The sequence below is a fragment of the Alternaria metachromatica genome (assembly GCF_023757995.1).
Source record: "Alternaria metachromatica strain BMP 0045 chromosome Unknown scaffold_14, whole genome shotgun sequence".
NCBI classification, from domain to species: domain Eukaryota; kingdom Fungi; phylum Ascomycota; class Dothideomycetes; order Pleosporales; family Pleosporaceae; genus Alternaria; species Alternaria metachromatica.
Genome location: NW_026055505.1, coordinates 731,942 through 753,569, shown reverse-complemented (window position 1 = coordinate 753,569; position 21,628 = coordinate 731,942). Strand labels below are relative to the sequence as shown.

Sequence of the window (21,628 nt, the reverse complement as noted above, 5' to 3'; positions counted from 1 at the left end):
GTGATGGGTCAAGATGGTCGGAGAGATGATTTGATAGCTAGCAGTCTTCCAGCTGATAAAGCATTTTGGCACTGAGAGCTAGAAAATTCATACTCGAGTTGAGCTGTATCGTTCGCCGCAACCGGATCGTGGGGTTGATGCCGATAGATCTGCATGACGCCATCTGCCAAGCCCCAACAGCTCGGGAGCGGAGGAAGGCGGTAGGCGTTCTTCCTCTCCGCTCTCTCGACTGCCGTTCATCCCCACTCACGTCATGTTGAAGTTATCCCACAACAGGAAGCTCGATGTACTACCAAGACCTTAGCAGCTGAAAAGACGTTAAGATGGCTGCGAGGTTCCCATGGATGCAGACATCCGCTCCTAATCCATGCCTGATAACGTGCTTATGCATACACATCACGACTACTCAAAAAGCATGCGCAATTGACGTATAAACATGCAATGCCTCATTCTCAGCGAGAGAGGTACCTCGCAGCACCTTTCGGACCATCTGCTAAGTCATTAGCCTCAACCTCCGAAGGACCTCGACTTTGAACGCATCGATCATCATGAGGACCTCGTACAAGACAGTCTTAGCTGTACTTCCACTCTACGCAACTACGACCATCGCGGATCGATATGCCAGCAATATACGCCCGGTAATTGTCGATGCACCACAAGTGGCGGCCAATTTTCCCGACGTCGATGGCATACAACTGTTGTCGCCCGCTTTCATAAACCCGGAGAACGTACCAGCGACATTTGCAAACGGCACCTCAGGACCGACTCCACAGCGTGATTTAGGTAAGGCGTGCATATCACAACGACCTCAAGCTTACTGATCTTTTGAAGAGAGCTTCGTGAAAGGCCTCACTCAGCGAAACGGATGGATCACCTACAATAACGACCTGAGATCCGAGGAAAATCGCGCGATACCGTACATTACATTGACAAATGGCAAGAAAAGCAGTGAGAAACTACGCGTTTGGATTCAAGGAGGCCAACATGGGAACGAGCCTGCAGGCGACGAGGGCGTGCTTGCATTGCTTGGAAAATTTGCGCAAGACTCCCAATGGAGCGCCAAAATCTTAGAGAAGCTTGATCTGCTGATTCTCCCGCGCTACAACGTCGATGGCGTCGAGTACCTACAGCGACAACTGGCTTCCAACTACGATCCCAACCGCGATCATGCAGTGCTCGAGCGACAGCAGACACGAACCATCAGAAAGCTGCAGTCTGAGTTCGATCCGCACATCTTCATCGACGACCATGAGTACACAGGCGGCAACTTGGTAGCCGAGAAGTACATCCGCGCGCAGGATCTTTTAGTGTCTGCCAACAAGAACCAAAACGTCAATCCTAGTATCCGAGCGTTGAACCAGGAGTTCGTCGACGACGTCTTCTCAGTTGCCGAGAGTAAGGACCTGCGTATCTTCCCATACTTCACCACGAGTGTCGCTAATGGCACGATAACGATCGAGGAGCCTGATGCGCTTGCTGCGGCAAATCACAAGGGTGCTGGCAACTACCAGGCGCTGACCTTTCTCGTCGAGACGCGTGGCATTGCTATCGCGGATCAGCACTTTCAACGCCGTGTCGCATCCCACGTTATCGTTCTGGAAACTATCCTCAACAAAGCAGTGGATGAGTTCGACGATATATACAGCATCATCGAAGCCGGACGTAAAGCGTTCATCGAGAGCAAAGACGAGATCGTCGTAACCTACGAACAGCGCATCACCAACAAGACAGTCCCGTTCATCGACGCATCAACCGGCTCACTCGTATCCGTACCCGTCCGCTCTCGAAACAGCGATCCTTCCATCGTCACCCTCTCCCGCCCCCGACCAAAAGCCTACGTCTTCTCGCGCGCGTGGGCCGACGTAGCCGAGCGTCTCCGTATCCTCGGTGTCACCGTCGACGTCCTCCAGGAAGACTTTATCGAGACTATCGAAGCGCTCGTAGTCACAAAGGCTGAGCTTGCCGAGACCAAATTCGAAGGCATTGCGGGTACAACAGTGACAACTAATACAACGCAGCGAGCAGTCACAATACCCGCTGGTGGCTTCTACGTTGATACTAAGCAAAAGAACGCTGGGTATGCTTTTACGCTATTAGAACCAGAAGGAGAGGCGAGTCAAGTGTATTACAACAAGATTCCGCTGGAGGTGGGGGATGAATACCCCGTGTTCAGGGTTCTGTAGAATGTCCGCACCAAGAGAGCTGTAAGAAGAGTAAACAACATCTTTCTCATCCCTTCCATTATCCAATGGGCGGATTCAGTCATCGCATATCTCGTGTGTGTTACGGGACTCGGAAGAGTATACGAACAACCCATCTGCCGATGTTGCCCGACTTCTCCATCCAAACGAACATGCATAACCCCTTCTTTAGCCCTACATTTCTCTCATGAACGGTACTAGCGGACGTTGTCATACTTCTAGTGGCATTCTAGCTGTCTGCAACCGAATCGAGTGTCGCGATGCGTGTCTGGGTGGCCTGACCCCAAGTTTACCATGTATACCCTTGGTTCTCATCGTTTGTAGGGCCGAAAGAACTGGAACTTTATTCCTCGCGATCGTGAGAGTAGGTGGGCCGGGGGTCAACGTGGATGTAGTGTACGGCAGTTGCTAGTGCTTACTGCTGTCAGGCGAAGTTTAACCGGCAGGAGTGCTTGTTTGTACTGTTCATTAGAAGTGCGCGGTAACCAACAGTCCTGTGGGCTTCGCTCTCGAGCTTGATGTCTCTTCGCGAGGAACTTTGGGTGCGTAGTTTGGGGCTCTGAAAAGACAGAAGCCGCGGGCAACTGGTCTGGACAACACTCACGCTTCCGCGCGTAAACTCAAAGCTGGCATACTCTCGCTCATTCTGACAATGTGTAGAAAGCTTCTGTTACCAATTCATTCTCATAGATATATATACATGAAAGTCATAGCCACCCAACCTCGCACAAAACGGAACAAAACAAAGCCGAAATGTAATGCGCCCAAAGCCATAGGCTCCAAGTCATCTAAGCACTACCACCAAGCTGCTTAGTAACAAACTGGGTACCCAAGTTTTGAGTAGGAGTATCCCTGGGGTACTGAAGATGCTGAGCGTTGATGCCCTGACCGTGTGTAGTATCGCATACACCATCGCCCTGTTATCATCGTTAGCTACCATCTCCCTTTTCACGGAACAAGGGATAACTTACAAAGATGCAAACATCCAACGTCTTGCCCTGCCAGTTATCCGGAATGCCCCTGCTCAGTGCCGCAGACAGACCATTCACGTTCTTCGTCGTAGTACCACCGTTGTTATCCACATTGCAGCTCAGTCCACTCTTATGCGCCGGGTTACCAATAAGGAAAACACCCTTGACAGCATCGAAGTTCGCGCCAGTGAGCTGAGACATGGCATTCACCGTCGCCTGAGCACCCTGACTGTATCCCTCAAGAATGAAGCACTCATCCGGGTTCGTGCGAAGTGTAGACTGGACTTTGTTGACGATATCAGCGGTACCGGCAGCAGAGTTCTGCGAGAAACCAGCGGCGTAGACGGTGTTGTAGATTTTGCCGCCTGAGACTGCGGACTGGATGTTGCGGTTCATGGTGCGGAAGCCGGAGGATTCGCCTTGGATCTCGCCGGTGCCGCGGGTGTTGATGATGGTGTAGGAAGAGCATGTGGCGCGGGTGGAGAGGTTGTCGACGGGAGCGGCGGTGGAGAGAGCGAGCAGCGAGGCTGCGGGGAGGATGGTGGAGAAACGCATGGTTGATGTGTGAAGATGTGTATGGGTATCTGAATGAATGTAGGAGATATGACAGTGAGAGAAGTAGAGCTGATGATCTTATCGTCAGGGTGGTGTCGATATTACAGCGGATCTTCTCTGCCTTATATATCCACCCTCACCCCCATAGACCAACCCGTGTGTAATAGGAAAAAGCACCCTCTACTATCCATAGATCCCACCTCACCTCGGCAGACATTCTTAGCGCGTTTCACTCGCCGATCCCCAGTCTGCACCTCTACACCGAATAGGACGGAACCTGCATCCGCTTCGGAGCACTAAGTCATAATCGTGGCCGTCTATCCTGTAGGCGCCTCGATCGTCACATGGCCTAACGGCTGTCACCGTCTGGAGTGGGTAGAGATCTTCTCTACCTTCTCGATTTGGATGACTTCATGACCAGGAACGGGGATTGCGGGTGAGGTGTTACGACGGGTATTTGGTGGCTCTGTTCATGCATCGACGCCATTGTGTAAAACATGTATGTCATAGGTATCTTCGATTCCAGGATACCGATGGTGAAAGGTGGCGCGGCGAGATCTTTCGAAACTCCTCAGCCTTGATAGTGGCTGAAGCGGCATGGAACATTCCATCCTATGCCGTCTACTCGAAACAGCCAGGAGGTGGGGGTTGAGACTGAAAACTTCCAATGACATGGCAAAACGCATTCATCGTGCCTCGGGGTAGCGACTGCACCATGGTGGACACTGGACCACCCCGTGCGCCTCACAGTCTCTAGGCGCAGGTCCTGAATCGCTCATGCGGGTCCGCGGATAGTTGGCCTTACCACGTTCGGTAGACTTGCCTGCTGTTTGTGGTTTGGAGCCTGCCGCAAGGAGAGCCCCCAATTATTGCTCCCTGCCGTCGATCGGCATCGAGCCTCGGCACGGCAATTGAACAAGGGGAGGTGCAGCGTCGGTGGAAGTACCACAAATGGATGGTGAGGATGTGGAAGTGAGGTCGGAAATTATCGAAAAAGCAAGTGAGTAATCAGCCCAGCGCGGGATAGTCAAGTGCGACAGCGGCGCGAACAGTTCGTCGAGAGAGCTACAATGCAAGTAGCGGACACTGACAGAAGAGGTGTACTCGTCCTGCGTTGGTGTGCCGAAACCTGGGCTGATCTTCCTACTCGCAGTATGGTACGGGTGATCGTTAGCGGGTCCCGCTGATCCGAGGAACGGCTCTAGCGCTGCGCTATGCCGGACGTGGCAGGCTAAGCTCCGAAAGCTTCGACTTCAGGATGGCATCTTGACCGAGATGTCGGCTGGATGTTGACCGAGGTGGTAGTTGACGAGTGCGATTCGGAAGCGAAATGCGATGTGTATTTGATCGTTGAACTTTACCCCGCCAGATCATTCCGGGGTGACCTCGCGGGAGGAAGCAGCAACGTAAGCGCAACTGCTGATCGATCGTGGTTTTCACAGGAACTGCCGGAACGGCGAATTCAAACCTTGGAAGGGAGCGACCGAACGGTGACATGGAAACTCTAAGTGACGTCTTTGCGCTAGTCCATGTGTCAAAAGGTTGCCTCAAAACGTCGCCACGTGTGACGCTAGTTCCACTTCTCTTCCTCGTCATTTCACTCTCCAGGTACTCCCGACTTATTTGCATCGCGACGACTCGTACCGAGGATTTTGTGACCGCGGAGTATCGAATGAGAACATGTCTTTCGCTAGGTCCTTCGGTACATCTTGCCGATTCCACACGCTTCAGTCTTTCATGAAGTCGTCCCGCAACGGCTTTTGTTCGCAATGACAGGATTCCATGAGTACGGAAGCAAAGAGGTAAGAAGCTTGTAGAATGCTGATTAATATACGCACGTCCAGAGCGACGCTCAAGATTCGAGAACTGGCGGCAATGTATGAACGGAAGCAAGCAACCGACACATCGGCGACAATTCTTTCCATTTAGATCAACTTCCCCGGATGACTGAACCCATCGAATCTCCAAGTCAGTATTTTGGCGCCATTTTGAAGAAGTCCTTATGTGCTGTTCCTTTGCACCCACAGACGAAGCAGGACCATGCAATGTTCACCGGAGTCTTTCGAAGATCATTCAGACATCAGCTTGTGTTTTTGGACAAAGAGCCCTTTTGGTGGATGTGAGGAGTAAAGACTCACAAATGGGAAGAAGGATTTTCTACACGCAGACCTAGTGCGGTCGCCACACTGGGAGGATAAACCTTCGCGAAGTGCTGTCTCGAACATTGCAAACACCGATAAGCGTTATTCACTACTCAAAAAAACAGACGATCAAGTCGATGTTCTCCGCGCCCGCTTCCACAGCCATACGGCGACAGTCTTCCCTTTTTGTATCCTTCGACATTTCGCAAAGGACAGCATATTCAGCCGCGGTTTTCTCATGTGTCCTTACACTCGTTCGTTTACTATCGCGCGACGAGGAAACCCGCCAGCTCGCTCCATGATATCATTTGTAGCATCTTTAAATTTTCATTTGCCAGAACCATTTTTGTTTTGGAAGAGTAACGGCAGTAAGCTTCTGGTAGATGATTGAAAGCTGAATAGGTCAGAACTTATGTTTTATACGCGACCAAGCCGGAGGCCAACCGGCGCCCAACATAGTGACATGAGGGAGGCTTTTTCCGTTCTCATATGGATGCGACTCGGACATTTTGGAAGAATAAAGTCTCGGACGTTTTGCAAGATGAATGGAGGTACAGTCGTAGTAAAATAGGCTTTATAATCGACGAGAACGAAGGCAAGCGGGTGCACCGCATATAGCAGTCGATGTTGTCTTTTGATCCTCATAGTGACGATGGTGAAGTTTTTTGAACCACCAGAAACCATAAGATCGATGTAGAAGTGATATTTCGATGACAGCCGGATAGTAGGTTTGAGTTGTGAGTCGCACAGAGACCGGCAAGCGCACCGCATGACATCATCGAACATCTCTTTTGGTTTTCATGAGGGCGAACTGCCGCTATTTTGAACCTCCGAAGGTCAGAGACCTTGATGGTCGTTCGAAGATGAGTTTGTTTTGGAGCCGACTGGAGGCAGGCGGCCACACAGCATACTTTATCCCCATACCCGTTTTCGATGCTCATATCCAGCGCTGGACTCATTTTTGAGAAATTGGAAGCTGGGATATAAGTGAAGGAGTGAGACGTCTATAGTCGTCGCGAAGCAGGATTTATATGCGCGCTGAACGCAAACACATAAGCGCACCATGTTCCAATCCCAAGTCTTCTTTTCGATCTCCATTTGATCTCCACATTGATGTTTTGAAACACAGGATACTGGATCATGCTTTATGTTCTTGATAGTTTTGAGAATGAAGCTTTGAATGCGAGCCGAACGCAGACGCGCAGACGCACCGCATATCAGACTCCAGAAGGCGTTTCAGTCCTCATGTAGAAAATGAGTAAGCTTTTTATAATGTTTGAACGCAGGATGTTGGTACAGATCAGACATATCCATGATCATGAAATGTTGGAAGATAAGTTTTAAACGCGAGCAGCACGGAGAAGGCCGAAATCGCCACATGGGCAGATTGTGATGCGGTTTTGATCTCCATACAGAACTAAGGTACCGCTTTGGATAACTCGAAGCTGGAGGATTGATGAAGGAAGGAGACTTGGATAATCGACAGGAAGGTAGGCTTTTTACGCGAAGTACAGCCGGATCGGACGAGCGCACATGACCTTGGTGCACATTCCTTTCATCTTCTCATGTAACTGTCCGCGATTTCTTTTGATGGTGGCAACCAGCCAGAGTACTATCAAGAATTACGAGGTATGCTTTTGGAAGCCTGGTAGCTTGTATGTGAGCAGGAAAGCGAGAGCGGAGGCACACAACATGAGGCTCTTGCTGGCAGATTTTCAGATCTCCATGTTGGAATGTTGTCAGAATTTCAGATAGATGCGAGCCGGGACTCTGGGACTCTGGAACCATAAAGAAGACTTGATTATCGAAGAGTGGTCATCTGGATGAGTGTGGGAGAACGAGAGGCAGGCAGACACCATTACAAGTACATGCGGACAATTTTGATATCCATAGGAACTTGCAAGATCATTTTCAATAGAAGAAAGCCAGAAGAATGGTGTAGAAGTGAGAGTCTAATCGCGACAAAGGCGGGCTTTTATATGCGCGCCGAGAGAGCGCACGGGCACACAACATAGGTGTGTAGAATAGAGGTTATTTTGAGTCTCCATGGCACCTTTGTTCAGACTTTTCGATCCACCCAGGCCAAAGGCGTAGTGTCGAAGCGATCTTTGAAGAATTGCAGGGGAAGTAGGTCGCATGTGTGTACACGGCGGAAGCAGAGGCACACAACATAGGAAGGTTCTCAAGTGTTTTTTAATTCTCCATGAACAGAAGGTTTGTACTTTTAAGAAAATTAAGCCTGAAGAGAGGCATTGAAGTGTAAGAGTAGTCGAGGCAAAGGAGGTGGCTTTTATGTGCGTGCAGTGAGGGGGCGCAGGCACACAGCATCGCTCTGCTTTCTGCTAGATTTTGAAACTTCATAGAACCTTCGATGAGGTTTTTAGGTCAAAGTAAGCTAGAGGACTGGCGTTGGAGTGGAAGTCCAGTCATGAAGTCTTGGAACCTTTCTTTTTGAAGGCCGAGAGAGAAGGCGCAGGCACAATCATGCACTGATAGTTTCCCATTTTTTGGTTCCCATAGGAACTCGTTGGAGACATTTTGGTAAACCCAACTCGGAATGTTGGTGTAGAAGTGAAGCTCTTGTTCCCAAGAAAGAGACGTTTTTATATGCGACTACTGGAGACGGGAAGTTCTCGACATGTCATTGAAGTCGATGAAGTTTTCGAATTCTCATCAGATATTGAGTTACCATTTTTGGTAAAGCACGGAAACGATGGTTAGTAAGGAAGTATGAATCTAGCCGCCAGGAAACTAGCTTATATAGACCCAGAGATGTTGCGGGCAGGCGCACAACATGCATTCTTCCAGTGCTGGTTTTGGAGTCTGATCATGGGTATCCGAATGCAGTGTTTTTGGAAAGCGAAGACCGCGACATAACGCGTCATTATTTCATTTTGAGTATATGGCTCGAACGCCATCTGCGAGCCGAGGAACGAGAGGCAGACGCACAACATGGGCATCGTCCGATTGTGTTTTGAACTCCCATAGAACCCGTTGGTACGGGTTTTGGAAAATAGTTACTGCGACGTTGGAGAGAAGGCAGACATAGAGTCATTCGTAGTGTCTTTTTAGTTGAGTCGAATGGGAACGCGCGCAGGCGCAGCATCTAATTCTCGTACACCGATTTTTCGTCTCCATGAGGGATCATCATCTGTTCTTAGTGCAGCGAAGATTTGGAGGTTCATACAGAATGTGCTTTTGGATTTTGGGAGGAAGTTTTGTATGTCGAAAGGAGGAAATAAAGGCGACGCCTCATGTTAATGATGCGTAGACTTTTAGATTTCCATGCCTGAAAGTACTGCTCTTTTTGAAGTAATAAAGAGCGGAACGTAGATGTAAGGAAGCTAACTCCAGTCCGCAGGAAGAAGTGATTTTATACCAACAGAAAGAGGAGGCAGCGGCGCCATGTGCGGCACGTAGATAGCGTTTTTTTCTTTTCGATCTCCATCGAGTCTTTCGTTACAGCTTTTGGAACAGCGAAGACAGGCATAATAGGATGTACCCGATGTTTGAGAAGAAAGCGGAAGGACAGTCTCATAATAGTGACGCCCCTACTGTTCGGACTTTCCATGCTCTGGCGTCCACAAAAGTTTTAGAATTTCGAACATCTGGAAGTTTGTGTAGGAGGAAGCGTCCAGCAGCCGCAAAGTAATTTTTATATCCCAGCTCCATCTCCGCCGCTCATCGGAGTCAAGCTTTGTCGTTTTTGAAAAGAACGACACATTGCAGTAATGCGCGGGAGGGTCGCCACGGCACCATGGAGGCGTTGACGCAAGATTTTGAAAAGACTCGGAGAGAGCGAGGGAAGAACATGACCCCGATGTCATTGGTTTTTGGACAGCGCCATCAGTGTCAAGGCATCCTTTTTGGAAAAGTGAGAATTGGAAGTGTGGATATAGAAAGTAAAGAAGGAAGAGGATGAGCGAGGTATTTATACGCCGCCACCGGCCCACATCACCACCCCTCCACGTCAACTCATCTCAACCCAACCACCTCACGCCCTCCAACACACCCCTCACTTGCGCAAGAACGAACCAAAACAGCGTAAGATGAAAGGGTAAAGTAGTCATTAAACCATACTAACTCGCTAGATCCTTGCATATACCCGCGCCTCTCATAGCAAGACCGGCAAAGAAGATGAAACCCGCTATCCCAGCATATAGCTCCAAAGACAGCGATATGTATCGCTTATTTTCCGTAGCCCAGTAACGCCCAAATACTCAGAATGTGCGCGGTGAATAACGCATCCAAAGGAATGGGGGTATATATCCAATGCCTTTTATCCAAGCTTTTTCTTCAACCTTCACTCAATCAATCCCTTCAACCGGCGACAAGCATGAATCCTAGCGGATATCATGTCATGACGCAACAACCTCAACCCACCCCTCCCTATTCCTCTCAACTTTACTCCCATCCTCACCAGCCGTCAACTCCTTGGCCAACCCATCTTTTGCGCCTCTCCGCCTCGCCCTATCCCTCACGCTACGCTCATCTTTCTCGCACTCCTTGATTGCCTCTACAACTTCTAGTTCTTCGAAGCGCGCATCTTGCAGATTGAGCTTCTGCCACTGAGGATGTTTCTGGCAACGCTTCTTCAGACACGCGGTTTCCTTGTCATCGACATCAATGTCCATTGCGTCGGCGCCGTTGGTCGCGGGTGTAGGTGTAGAAGAGATTTGTTCGGGTGTGGGAGTGAGGGTGGAATGGTGGAAGGCAGCGCGGCCGTGTTTGCTGTTGCGCCAGAGGAGGAATTCGGCGTCGGACCAGGAGAGCCGCGAGTCGTAACCGCAGAAGTCCTTGGCTTTGACTTTCTCGCGGTCGGCGAGGCGGACGGCTTGTTCTTTGGCCATGCTGACAAACTTTTCGCGGTCTTTCAGGACTTCGAGGCGGTCTTTGAGCTGCGTCTTCTCTTTGTGGAGGGCGGTCAGGCGTTCGATCTCGCCGGCGGTGAGGGCGAGGTCTTCACCGTTGGAGGGGAATGTTGCGCGGGATGGGGAGGCGGTTTGTGGGGGTGTGAGGACGCCGGTTCCGAGGTTCTTGAAAGCTTGGATGTTTGGCGATGCGTCAACGAGGGCTTTGAGGTCCTTGGCTCGTAGTGTGCCTCCAAGGGGTGTCGGCTCTTCTTCCTCTGCGCCTTCACTCTCCGCAGGCTTCTTCTTCTTCTTGGATTTTTCCTTCATCCCGTTGGCGCCCTTGGCACCTGCCGTCCGTTGGAGTTGTTCTTGCATGAAGAGAACTCCGCAGTCGTCGGAGCAATACTTGCTCTCCCTGCCGTGGTTAAGTCGCGCAGGTTTCCGACAGCCGTCTCGCCGGCACATTGGCTTCCATGTGGTGTTCCCCTTGCCGTTCTCCTCGCACTGCGGACATATGAACTTGTCGACCAGTTCCTCGTCCACCTGTCGCATGTTTACGCAGTCGCCGTGGAACCAGTCGTCGCATCCGCCATCGCATCCAATCATCCACTTGTGGTTGTCGGGCTTCTTGCATATGCAGTAGAGGTTGTGGTCTTCGGATGATTCGCCGTCGTCGTCGGTAGCGTGTTCGTGACCTGGGGCGGGCGAGGATCCAGGGACGGGTGTGCCGGCGTGCGAGCCTTTCTTCATGGCCCTGCTGCCCGCCGACTTGGGTATCCGCGAGGTAGGCGTTACGGAGCGCGCACCATCTTCCGTCTCGACCTTGCGCTTCTTACTCGGCTTGGACGTCTTTGCGGTGCCCTTTTTCTTGATGGCGGAGGCGGATGAAGGCGCTGGTCGCTTCTTGGTTGGGGCGGGTGCTGGCTTGGACTCGACTGGTGATGGGGCGCTCTCTGCCGCGCTCTGGTTCCGTCTCCGCAGCCCAAGGTCGCTCTGCTTGGCAATCTCGAGCGCCTTGAGTGTGTCGGCGTCCATGTTCTCGCCAGTCACGGAACTCTGTCGCTCAGTCTGGGAGGCGGTGATTGCAGGCGTGTGTTCGCGCGGTGTTCCAGAGGGCTCGTCCTTGATGAAAGGCTGAGGCGAAGGCAGGGTGGCGTTTCCATTGTGTGAATCAGGCTGGAGGGTGCTCGCTGCGGGCTCTCGGATCTGGGAGGTGGTAGGTTCGTCGCGCGTGAATGCAGGTTCGCAGTTCTGCGTGCTGTCTCGTTCGCCGTCGTCCAATGTGACTACCTGCGACACGTCCTGGCCAATGGGGGCGTCCTGAGTCTGCTCTTGCAGGGCCGTGGACAAATTTTGTATTGGCGCGAGGACTGGGGCGGGCGAGGTCCTCGACAGCAGCGACTGGCGGCGCTTCTGCTCCTCGGGCGAATTGGAGCCATGGTGATAGTGCTCGAGCGTCGGCGAGTGCACCTGGGGCTCGTCGAGGGGTGGCGAGGGCTCGACGGGCGCGTGGTGGGAGCCGAAGCTGCTGGTGCGTCGCGGCGCGTGGGACGAGGCCGTGGGCGAGGGCAGCTCGCGCGTCGGGGCGGGCACAAACTGCTGGCCACTGCCCAGCGTCGCCAGCGTCGTCAGGGCATCGGCAGCGTCTTCGGTCGTGGTGGAGGCAGACGGGCGGCGCTGCTGGCCGGCGTCGGGGTTGAGGAGGGAGTCGATGCTGCTCATTGTGGCTGGCGGTCTGTCTAAGCGGGCATGTCGGGGCGGGGATGGAGGGGATGGAGGGAATGTCGAGGACACAAGAGTGAGCAGACTTGAGGCGAGCGAGAGGAGAAAGGGCGGGTGGTGTGGAAAATAGAGCCGTTTCAATCAGCTTGGCGCGCAGAAGCGCTTGAGGGGCGGGCGAAGCTGCGTGAGCCTTGACAGCATGCAGGCATTGCTCGACCGCCTGCTACCACTGCGCCTGCCACCTATTACCGCACACCTACCAGCGCGACGTCCCTCGTGACGCTGACAAATGGCAAGCCACTACATGTGCCTCAATATCGCCTTCCTCGCCGCAGGTCTTCGTGTCTTTGTTGTGACGGCTGCCCGCAGCTCCAGGGCGCTTGCCGCCGATGATGCAACTCGACAACTGGGTCCCTTGAGGGGAGCTCCGAGCTAGCATCACCCAACATGACGTTTGTCCCGGTAAAGAGCATTAACATAACTATATAGGGTATCATAGGCGTCTTGATCTATATATGATCCAAAAGACTATTCATCGTCGTCGTTCCCCGGCCGCCCGCGCTTGCGCCCTGCCGCCTGCGATGCACCTTGAGTCGCCTCGACCGACGCACTGTCACTGAGGGCGTCCGCCACCTGCAGCGTCCGCTGCAACTTCTTCTCGAGTTCCTCCACGTCCTCACTCTCCCCAAACATCATCCGTATAAATTGCGCGACGCCCTCCCGTCCTACCTCGACCTTGCCGCGAGGCCCGACAATGTAGTCTACTGTCTCCTCGCCCCCGGCAGGCGTCTCCCTGATCTTGACAATATACCCGTCTTTGGCCATAATCGCAAGCGTCTTGTCTTTGGTACCGACAGGTGTCGTCTGGTCTGCGTTCATGCGCCTGAGAGCGCGGTCTAGCTTGCCTTCTGGGATCATACCGCCAGATATGACAATGAGGGCGATGGCCATGGTGTACAGCCCGACGTATGAATCTTCTCGGTTTATCTCGTCTGAGTCGGCTGCTAATGGTCGCGAGGGGCCGATGATGTTTGGTATGCGGTACTGCTCAGGTAGGATATTCTGCAGGACCCATATACCGGTCGACTTGCTTTGGGATTCCGAGCCGGCGGCAGCTGGATATATCAGATCAGAAGTCTGGTAATAGTGAGACTGGATACATACCGCGCTTCTGTCGCAGCGTCACCTTGTCCGCTTTGGGCAGCTCGACGAACTGCATCCCAAAAACGTCCATGAGCTGACTGTTAGCCTGCGCGAAGACGTCCTTGAACAGGCGAGTATAGGAACCGAGGACTGCATCTGTCAGTCTCAAGTCATGTAGAACTCAAATGCACCCACCTTTCTCGTTGATGTCCGCGCGCTTGATGGGCTTCCGTGAATGCTCACACGACAAGGCATACCGCACCAGACCCTTTGCTAGTTGATCAACGCTGCCGCTGCCCTGCGCCTCTCTGATGGCGTCCTCCATGTCAATGTCCTCATCTTCAGGGGTTTCATCTCGCCTTCGTCTTTGTGACTGTATCGGCACTGGTGAGGATGCTTGAGTTGCCGCCTGTCGTGATCTTCGCGGAGGCATCGTGTGTTGTGAGTGACTGGGGCGTGGGGTAGACTCAATCTATCATAGAATTACCGCGTAGGGCTGACGCGACGCGCCGCGGTGAAAGCCGCGCTAAGGTGCTCGCTTCCGGGCCGGCGACGACATCATCGAGACATGGTCCGAGCTGCTCCTCCGCATTGCAAGTCTCAATCCCCATCGTGATTTACCCCAGTCAATGCAGCCACCATGAATTCCATACGACACGCCGCGCGACGGCCTGTATTCCGCTGCCTCAACACGCCTGCGCCGCTCCGCTCCAATCCTCAATTCCGACAGGGCTCGCGCTCCAGCAGAGCAGACTTCGAGGCCATTCTCAAGCAAGGCGCCCGTCCAAAGGTCCCTCGCCCAGATGAAGACTTCGTCTCTGTACACCGCGCCGAGGCTCTACGCCGTGCGCAGTTGATCAAGAGGCGGAATTGGCTTGCTCTCGGTGCAGCGCTCTCCATGATAGCCCCCATCTTCCTCGTCCGGTTATGGGATGTGCCGCCGCCGGGAGAGAAGGATGAGAAGCCAAGTCGGGGCATATTCGACATGATCATGGGCCCGCCCACCAAGTGCGATGCCCCGCGCAAAGCAGCAGAAGAGTTCCAGGGCAAGAAGGTCGTCATCGCAGCTGGCGACAAAGTCATTGCTACAGCAGGCGACACCGACAACCCACAAGCCTCCGACCCCGACGCCATCGAGCTCGTCGAGACAGGCACCTCCTACGTCCCCTACTTCCCGCGCACCATCCGCCTCCCCACCGACACCGCCGGCCCCGAAGCCATCACCAGCGACGCAGAATACACACTCCTCGGCCTGGGCATCCGCAAAGTCTCCTTCCTGCGCGTCCAAGTCTACGTCGTAGGCCTGTACGTCAAAACCGCCCACCTCTCCACCCTCCAAAACCACCTCATCAACACCGTAAACCCCACCGCCTCCGCCCTCATCCCCAACGAAAAGAAAGACCTCCGCGAAGCCCTGCTCGACCCAGAGAAGAGCAACAAGATCTGGGAGTCTATACTGGCTAAGGATGGCACAGCAGGCGTCGACATGGCCTTCCGCGTCGTCCCCTGCCGCGGCACAGATTTCAAGCACCTCCAAGACGGCTGGATGCGCGGCATCGCCTCGCGCACCGACGAAGTCCGACGCAAGCAAGCCGAGCTCCTCCGCCAACAAGCCGCAGAAAATAAATCCATTTCCCTACCCAAGCCCGTCGAGGAAGGCGAATTCCAAGACGAGTCTTTCGGCGTCGCTATGAAGGAGTTCCGAAACTTGTTCCAGGGCAAGGGGAAGGCGCCAAAGGGCTCTGTTATTATTCTAACAAGGGATAAGAGTGGTAGTTTGGGTGCGCTGTACCAGCCGCTTGTACAAAAGGGGGATAAGCAGGAGACGATGGGGAAGAGCAGTTGGTTGGGTGAGGTTAAGGATGAGAGGGTGGGGAGACTGGTTTGGTTGCTGTATCTTGGCGGGCAGAATGTTAGTAGTGAGCCGGCGCGGAAGAGTATTGTGGATGGGTGTATTGATATTGTTGAGAGGCCGGTGGGCACGCTGGAGACTATGGTTCATTAGTGGGGTGGGTGTGTATGAAATCGAAGGGGATTGGATGTGTTGCGCATGTGACCATGGGACAAATTTCCCCGTCTCGTCTTTTGGAGGCGTATATAAACCTCGCTCAACTGTCCTCACTCCTTTCTTCTCTACATTCCTACTTTTTCTCAAGATACTAAAAGACTCGCTGGCCCATGGTATGGCTCGTCCGTCGAGCGCTTTTCCAAAAACTACCAACGTCACCTATATGTCTCCCCCGGTTCTTCTTCCGCCGACTACTACCATACTACGTCGTCTATCTACCAAAATCTCAGGTCACTTTTTGACATGACTCCTTCCTCGAGCACTTCTTCCAAAATCAAAATTCCGTCTCTCGATGTCCGCCGTTCTTCCCGCCTCTCCGCAAACTACGACTACGACTCCACTCTTACTTTCGAAATACCAAAATCGCTATCAAGGCGTACATGTGCGCTCGTCGAGCACTTCTTCCAAGATTCGCAAATAAGGAGATCATGACTGGTTCTCTTCCTGCCTCTTGTCGACGACCTGGATTTCTCAAAACACCGATGGAAAATTTTCATGGTGCGTTTGTCGAGCACTTCTCCAAAAAGTGGATGATTGGTGCATATGACTGCTGTTCTCGCTTCTTCGCTGGCTTGAAAATCTTCGAAAAGATAAGATAAGGATGTGGATGGTGCGGCTGGCGAGCAGCTCTTCCAAAAGCTATAGGACAGCGCCTTATGTCCTCCGTCCTTCCTGCCTCTTCGACCACTCCTCAGAATATCCAAAAAAGAATATGACGGCTGTTGTATGGCGCGGTCGTCGAGTAGCCCTACTAAAATCAACTTGCGCCTACTACTATGGCTGGCGTTCTTCTTCCATCTTCGACTGCTACTTGGAATACCAAAAAATGTCAAAAGCTGTGGCATGACTTGTTCGTCGAGCACCTCTTCTAAACTCGCGACAAGACGGCATATGGCTGGCGTCTTTGCCGCCTCTTCGACGACTACTCGAAACAATCACGATACCCAAAGATACCACAAACGCTCCCCATGGCCCTTCCACTGATGATCCTCCTACTCAAAAAAAAAGGTCTACACAATCGACATAGCTGCGGCTCTCCCTGGTCCGGCGACCCAAAAAGGACAAGCCAAAACGAAATGTCTGCTTCTGGAACTCCCATACACGCGCCTACATGCCTGTCGCTCCTCCCTCGACTTCCGGTCTTATCAAAATGGATACCGCCTTTTGTGATGGCTGGCTTGTCCATCGAGCACCCGATCCAAAAGACTACAAGAGAAACATGATGTCTTCTGCTCTTCCCGCCTCTTTCCTACTCTTCAGAAACCGCGTGTTGTTAGAGTAATGTTCCTTCCGGAAAGGTCCCTCAATTAGGTGCATGTCTGCTGCTCCTCCTTTCCAATCTGGTATTCTCAAAAGCCTCAGAAACGTCTTTCATGGCTGGCCTCGCGCCTTCCAAAAGCTTACTTTATCAACTCGCATGCTTCTGAGACTGAGTGTCTCCGCCTACCACTAAAGAACCACACTGCCGCCTATGATGTCCTCCAAATTCCCTATACTACAGCGGCATGACGGCCGCTCCTCCTTCTTCCTCCGCTATTATCCAAAAATCTAGAGAGCCAGCGGATGGCTGGCTTCGCCCTTCTCAAAATCTGCGGTCATGGATGTCATGGTTTTGAGACTGAGACTCCCCGCAAACTACTCAAAAACGCACGAAACGAAGGCATGTCTTCTCCGGCACCCCTCCGTGCTTATTCTACATATCTATCCCTTTTCTTCTACGAAATTCGGTCTCATCGAAATGAGCAGAACTTCCATGCATGGCTGGTTCTGCGCGCTCCAAAACAAAGGAAGAGCAACGCTATGGTCCTGGGACTGAGGGTCGTTCCCAAATACTCAAAATCCGCAGCGAGGTAGACTATGCATCCTCCTAAAAACTAAACACTTTCCAGATATGCCTGCTTCTCCGTCGAGGAAAACTACCTCTTCAAAACAGGAAGATGTTTGAGCCATGGCTGTCTTTGCGCGTCCCAAATCAAGATTACGTATGACACATGATTCCGCCTCTGGAATACCCACCCCGACAAGGTGATGAAAACACATCACGCAAGCGCGGATGTCCGGACAGCGGCTATAAAAGCCTCGCATCGCCGCCGCTTCCTTCCTTCCTTCAACACACACCTCCTGGGTGCTTTACCAAAATGGCCAATTGAAGTATCAATGTCTGCGCCGGCGAGATTTTTTCCAAAACAGATGTTGAAGCTCTATCATGTCTTTGTCCGAGAGACGGCGCCTTATATCCAAAACTGTAGTCTAAAGACCCATGTTCGAAAACCTTTCTGAAAGCTGTCATGAGCAAACCCAAAGTTATTGAGATCGCGAATATGTCGCTGTCTCTCCTTCTCTCCTTTGATACACACCTTCTTGGGTGGTTTACCAACATGTCCATACCCAAAAACGATATCTGCGCCGGCGAGGCCTTTTTCAAAATAACACCCCAGACACGCCATGTCTTTGCTCGCGAGACGACGCCTTTTATCTAAAAACCCTAAGAAAACTTGCCATGTTTCAAAATACCCCGATAAAGTACCGCATGAGCACGTCGAAACGAACAGCTATAAAAGTCCTACCTCGCTGTCTCTGCTTCCCTCCTTCAATCTACATCCTTTTGGTTGTTTTACCAAAACAAAGAGCTGAATGCGCCATGTCTGCGCCGGCGCGTTGTTACGAAAAAAAAAACGTCCAGGACGATATATGTCTTTCTCTAAGAAGTCACTTCTTCTACATAAAACGCTGAGCAAGTACTCGATGATCAAAGACATTCACGCAAAGACTATGAGTTTGGTGTGTCTGCTGTGAACTTGTCAAAAAACCACATATGTACACTCAAAAACCATGGTATCAAGGACATGGCGGGAGAGAACGTGGTGTCGGATACATGCCGAAATAACAGGAATGGCTTCCTATGATCTGCCAGTCTCTAGCGCTGAACTACGCAAGAGGTGTATAAAAGCTGTTCTTCTGCCGGCTTCTTCCTTCTTTCCTCATCTACACTCCTTGTGAGTCTATTCAAAACGTAGAGATTGGTCAGACATGTGCTCCTTTCTCCTCTCTCCTCCAAAATCTCAACAACGTACCCCCTATGGGATCTGGCCGTCTCCGCCCGGCTTTCCAAATCATCTAATCAAACCACCCATGCGCTGGCTTCCTGGGTCTTTCCTCTTCCACATTCGCTGTGAGCTTGTCTGAAATACACACATGACCGGGTTATGGGATGTTGCCTCCTCTCCTTCTCTCCAAAAAGCACTACGAGTAGGCCATGAGATCTGATTGTCCCCGCTGCGCTATCCGAGGCGTGTATAAAAGACCCTCTCCTACCAGATTCGTCCTTCTTTCCTCATCTACACTCCTTGTGAGCTTTCTCCAAAATTTCTGCGGAACTGCAAGATGAGCGGTCTCCTCCTCTTTTCCTCCAAAAAGGCACACGTACCATTTTATGTTCCGGCTCTTCTCCTCCACGTTCAAAACCTATGGAAAAACTTTGAATGGCTCGTTCTCCTGAGTTCAATAACCCCAACACTCGTTGCATGTCTCTGGACTTGGCCGTCGACTCTCTTTACTAAAATTACCACCCTTGAGGTCCTCTTGATGAAAAGAGAAGATCAGCAACTTTCTCAAACGTCACTGTCACAGCATTATGGGGATCTCGTAAAACCACACCTGCACGCTTGGATGAAAAGCGCCCCTGTCCTGCCTCTACTCTCAACATTCCTGCTAAGATCACGGTGTATAAAACTATCTCGCCCTTCATGCATGTTCTTCCCCTGCAACCTCCCGCGACTGGGGCACTACCAAAACTTGATTATTAGATGCCCATGAACTTCACTGAGATGGCTCTATACCAAAACAAAACCAAGAACTACTTGATGCTCGGAGAATCTTTCGCTTTCCTGGTTTCCTGATTCTTTACTTTCTCTCGATTTGAGAAATACCAGAAAGATAAAGTTGATACCTCTATGTGTTTGCCTGTGCTGAGCTGGAATCTCACTTGGGCAAGAACAAACTAGTCCACAATTGTGGTCATGCTGCTGGCGTCTTCTCTTCCTTTTCTTCCATCCTTTCACGGCCCCTCTCGACCCGGCGGATATCAAAACATACCTACCGATGTTCAATGTCTTCGCTGACTGGACTTCGGTACCAATCTCGTAGACTAAAAAGGAAAGCTCAACTTGTTTCATGCTCCTGGAAGTCCAGCTCCTCCTTCTTCTGCTTTTCTGCTCCATTGCTGGATATCAAAAAGCACAGAACCCGACCCTATGTGTAAGTAGCTGCCTGAGCCAAGATACATAAAAAGACCATCATCGTCTATCATATGCTGCTGGACTTACTAAGCTCTCAACTTCATCTCCTTACATCTTCCTCAATTTGTGGAATTATCAAAAGAGCGAGATAAAGGCTATATGTCTTCAGCCTGCTGCATTGAACTTTACCTCAAAAAGGCTCACGAAAAACGTTCTATGCTCCTGGGCTCTCTGACTCTCTGACTCTCTGCAGCTTACAGAGTCTTGTCTTCTTCTACACACTTACCCTTCTTCGAACAGAGACACCGAAATTGTAGAGCTGGAAATTTAATGGCTGCGTCACGCTGTTCCAAGCTCTTCGGGCACTACTGAAAACTCAGGAAGCGACCTGATATGAGTCTGAGAACCCACAAACCCCGCTCCTTCACCGCATCTCCAGGGTTTAAAAACACAAAAGAGCTAGGCCACAGACTTATGAGCCAGATTTGCTGGTCTGGATCTCGCTACTTGAAACAGTTCTTCGGGCACTTCATGCTACTAGGTTTCTGCGCTCGCTGGCTTCTGTCCTTTTACATTTCACTCGCCTTTGCGAAATACCAAAACCACCAAGAACGACCCGATGTGTGTCTTCGGTTGTCCAGAGGCCTGCTGCATCAACAGATTTTGTAGATAACCATGCTTCTAGGGTCTTGGGTTCGCCAGCTCCTGTTCTCCATAATTGCACTCGCCTTTGCGAATTTACCGAAAACGCACCATGACTTCGTCATGTGTTTGGTCAGCTAAACCAAGATCTACTAGCAGAAACAGTAGGCTCTCTTTCTTATGCTTCTAGAGTCTTAAGCTCTCTTTCTTCTACGCTTCTACATTACAATCACTTTCGAAATTACCAAAACCTTATCATTGTGTGCCCATGTGCGGGTCTGTGGAGACGGAACAAAAGAAATCTAGGATAAGCACATGCTTCTCCACGCTGGCACTCTGCTACTTCTCATCTTCCTACTTTATCATCGCTTTCTTTTTCACCAAAAAGAATATGCGAAGCTTCCAATGTGCGAAAGTGTCGAGCTTTGGTCAAATGTGGCACAGGCTGCAGTCAAGTTTCCGGCATTTTGGACACCTCGACTCTCCTTCCCTTACTACACACTTATATTCACGATGTAACAAAAACACTATTACAAAAGATGCATGACGACTGGGATCGTCGAGCTTTCGGAAAAAGTCCAGAAGATAGTCTTTATAGTCCACGCTCCCTCTTTTCTTCTCTTACCGCACACGCGTCTTTGCGGACCACCAAAATTACAACTGGCTGGACATATGTGCAGCTGGCTGGCACCAACGAAAAGTCTTCTGGATGATGGTATGCTTCGAGATTCTTCGGCTCGCGATTCTTGGCCTGCCTTCTTGCAAAACACTCATATTCGACTCTCCAACTCTTCAAAACAAATTCACATGGCTCGATGTGTGCGTCTGGGCTGTGCTATGAACTGAAGCGCAATATGTAGTGTACATGTTCCTGGAGTTTCAGTCTCTCCCACTCTTACAACCTTCCGCTCTTCTTCAAAGAAGCCTTACCAAAGCTTGAACACCATCTGCCCATGTGCGGGTGGGCTGAGATCAAAAATTCTTCAATGGGTTTCCATGCTTCGGCCTTGTGGAGTTCGCGCTATCACTGCTACTCCAGAATTTCCAGTACCGAAATCATAACGGAAGCACTCTATGTGTGTCTGGTCGAGCTG

The 21,628-nt window shown here is 51.3% G+C and overlaps 5 protein-coding genes across 5 annotated transcripts; 2 read left to right on the top strand and 3 right to left on the bottom strand.

Annotated features, from left to right (window-relative positions):
- Window positions 1–1,167: 1,167 nt before the first annotated feature.
- J4E83_006538 (uncharacterized protein) lies at window positions 1,168–2,183 on the top strand (the record flags this gene model as incomplete). The annotated part of the gene is made up of 2 exons (XM_049333450.1): window positions 1,168–1,172; window positions 1,205–2,183. The coding sequence occupies 2 exons, from the start codon at window positions 1,168–1,170 to the stop codon at window positions 2,181–2,183; spliced, it is 984 nt and encodes a 327-aa protein (XP_049187626.1).
- Window positions 2,184–3,130: 947 nt separating this feature from the next.
- Window positions 3,131–3,727, bottom strand: J4E83_006537 (uncharacterized protein; the record flags this gene model as incomplete). The annotated part of the gene is made up of 2 exons (XM_049333449.1): window positions 3,131–3,699; window positions 3,724–3,727. 2 exons carry the CDS (start codon window positions 3,725–3,727, stop codon window positions 3,131–3,133), a joined length of 573 nt encoding a protein of 190 aa, XP_049187625.1.
- Window positions 3,728–10,226: 6,499 nt separating this feature from the next.
- On the bottom strand, window positions 10,227–12,644 carry J4E83_006536 (uncharacterized protein; the record flags this gene model as incomplete). Its single annotated transcript, XM_049333448.1, has 2 exons — window positions 10,227–12,456; window positions 12,640–12,644. The coding sequence occupies 2 exons, from the start codon at window positions 12,642–12,644 to the stop codon at window positions 10,227–10,229; spliced, it is 2,235 nt and encodes a 744-aa protein (XP_049187624.1).
- Window positions 12,645–12,971: 327 nt separating this feature from the next.
- Window positions 12,972–13,662, bottom strand: J4E83_006535 (uncharacterized protein; the record flags this gene model as incomplete). Its single annotated transcript, XM_049333447.1, has 3 exons — window positions 12,972–13,580; window positions 13,608–13,614; window positions 13,658–13,662. 3 exons carry the CDS (start codon window positions 13,660–13,662, stop codon window positions 12,972–12,974), a joined length of 621 nt encoding a protein of 206 aa, XP_049187623.1.
- A 564-nt stretch (window positions 13,663–14,226) lies between these two features.
- On the top strand, window positions 14,227–15,591 carry J4E83_006534 (uncharacterized protein; the record flags this gene model as incomplete). Its single annotated transcript, XM_049333446.1, has 1 exon — window positions 14,227–15,591. One exon carries the CDS (start codon window positions 14,227–14,229, stop codon window positions 15,589–15,591), a length of 1,365 nt encoding a protein of 454 aa, XP_049187622.1.
- Between the last annotated feature and the right edge of the window lie 6,037 nt (window positions 15,592–21,628).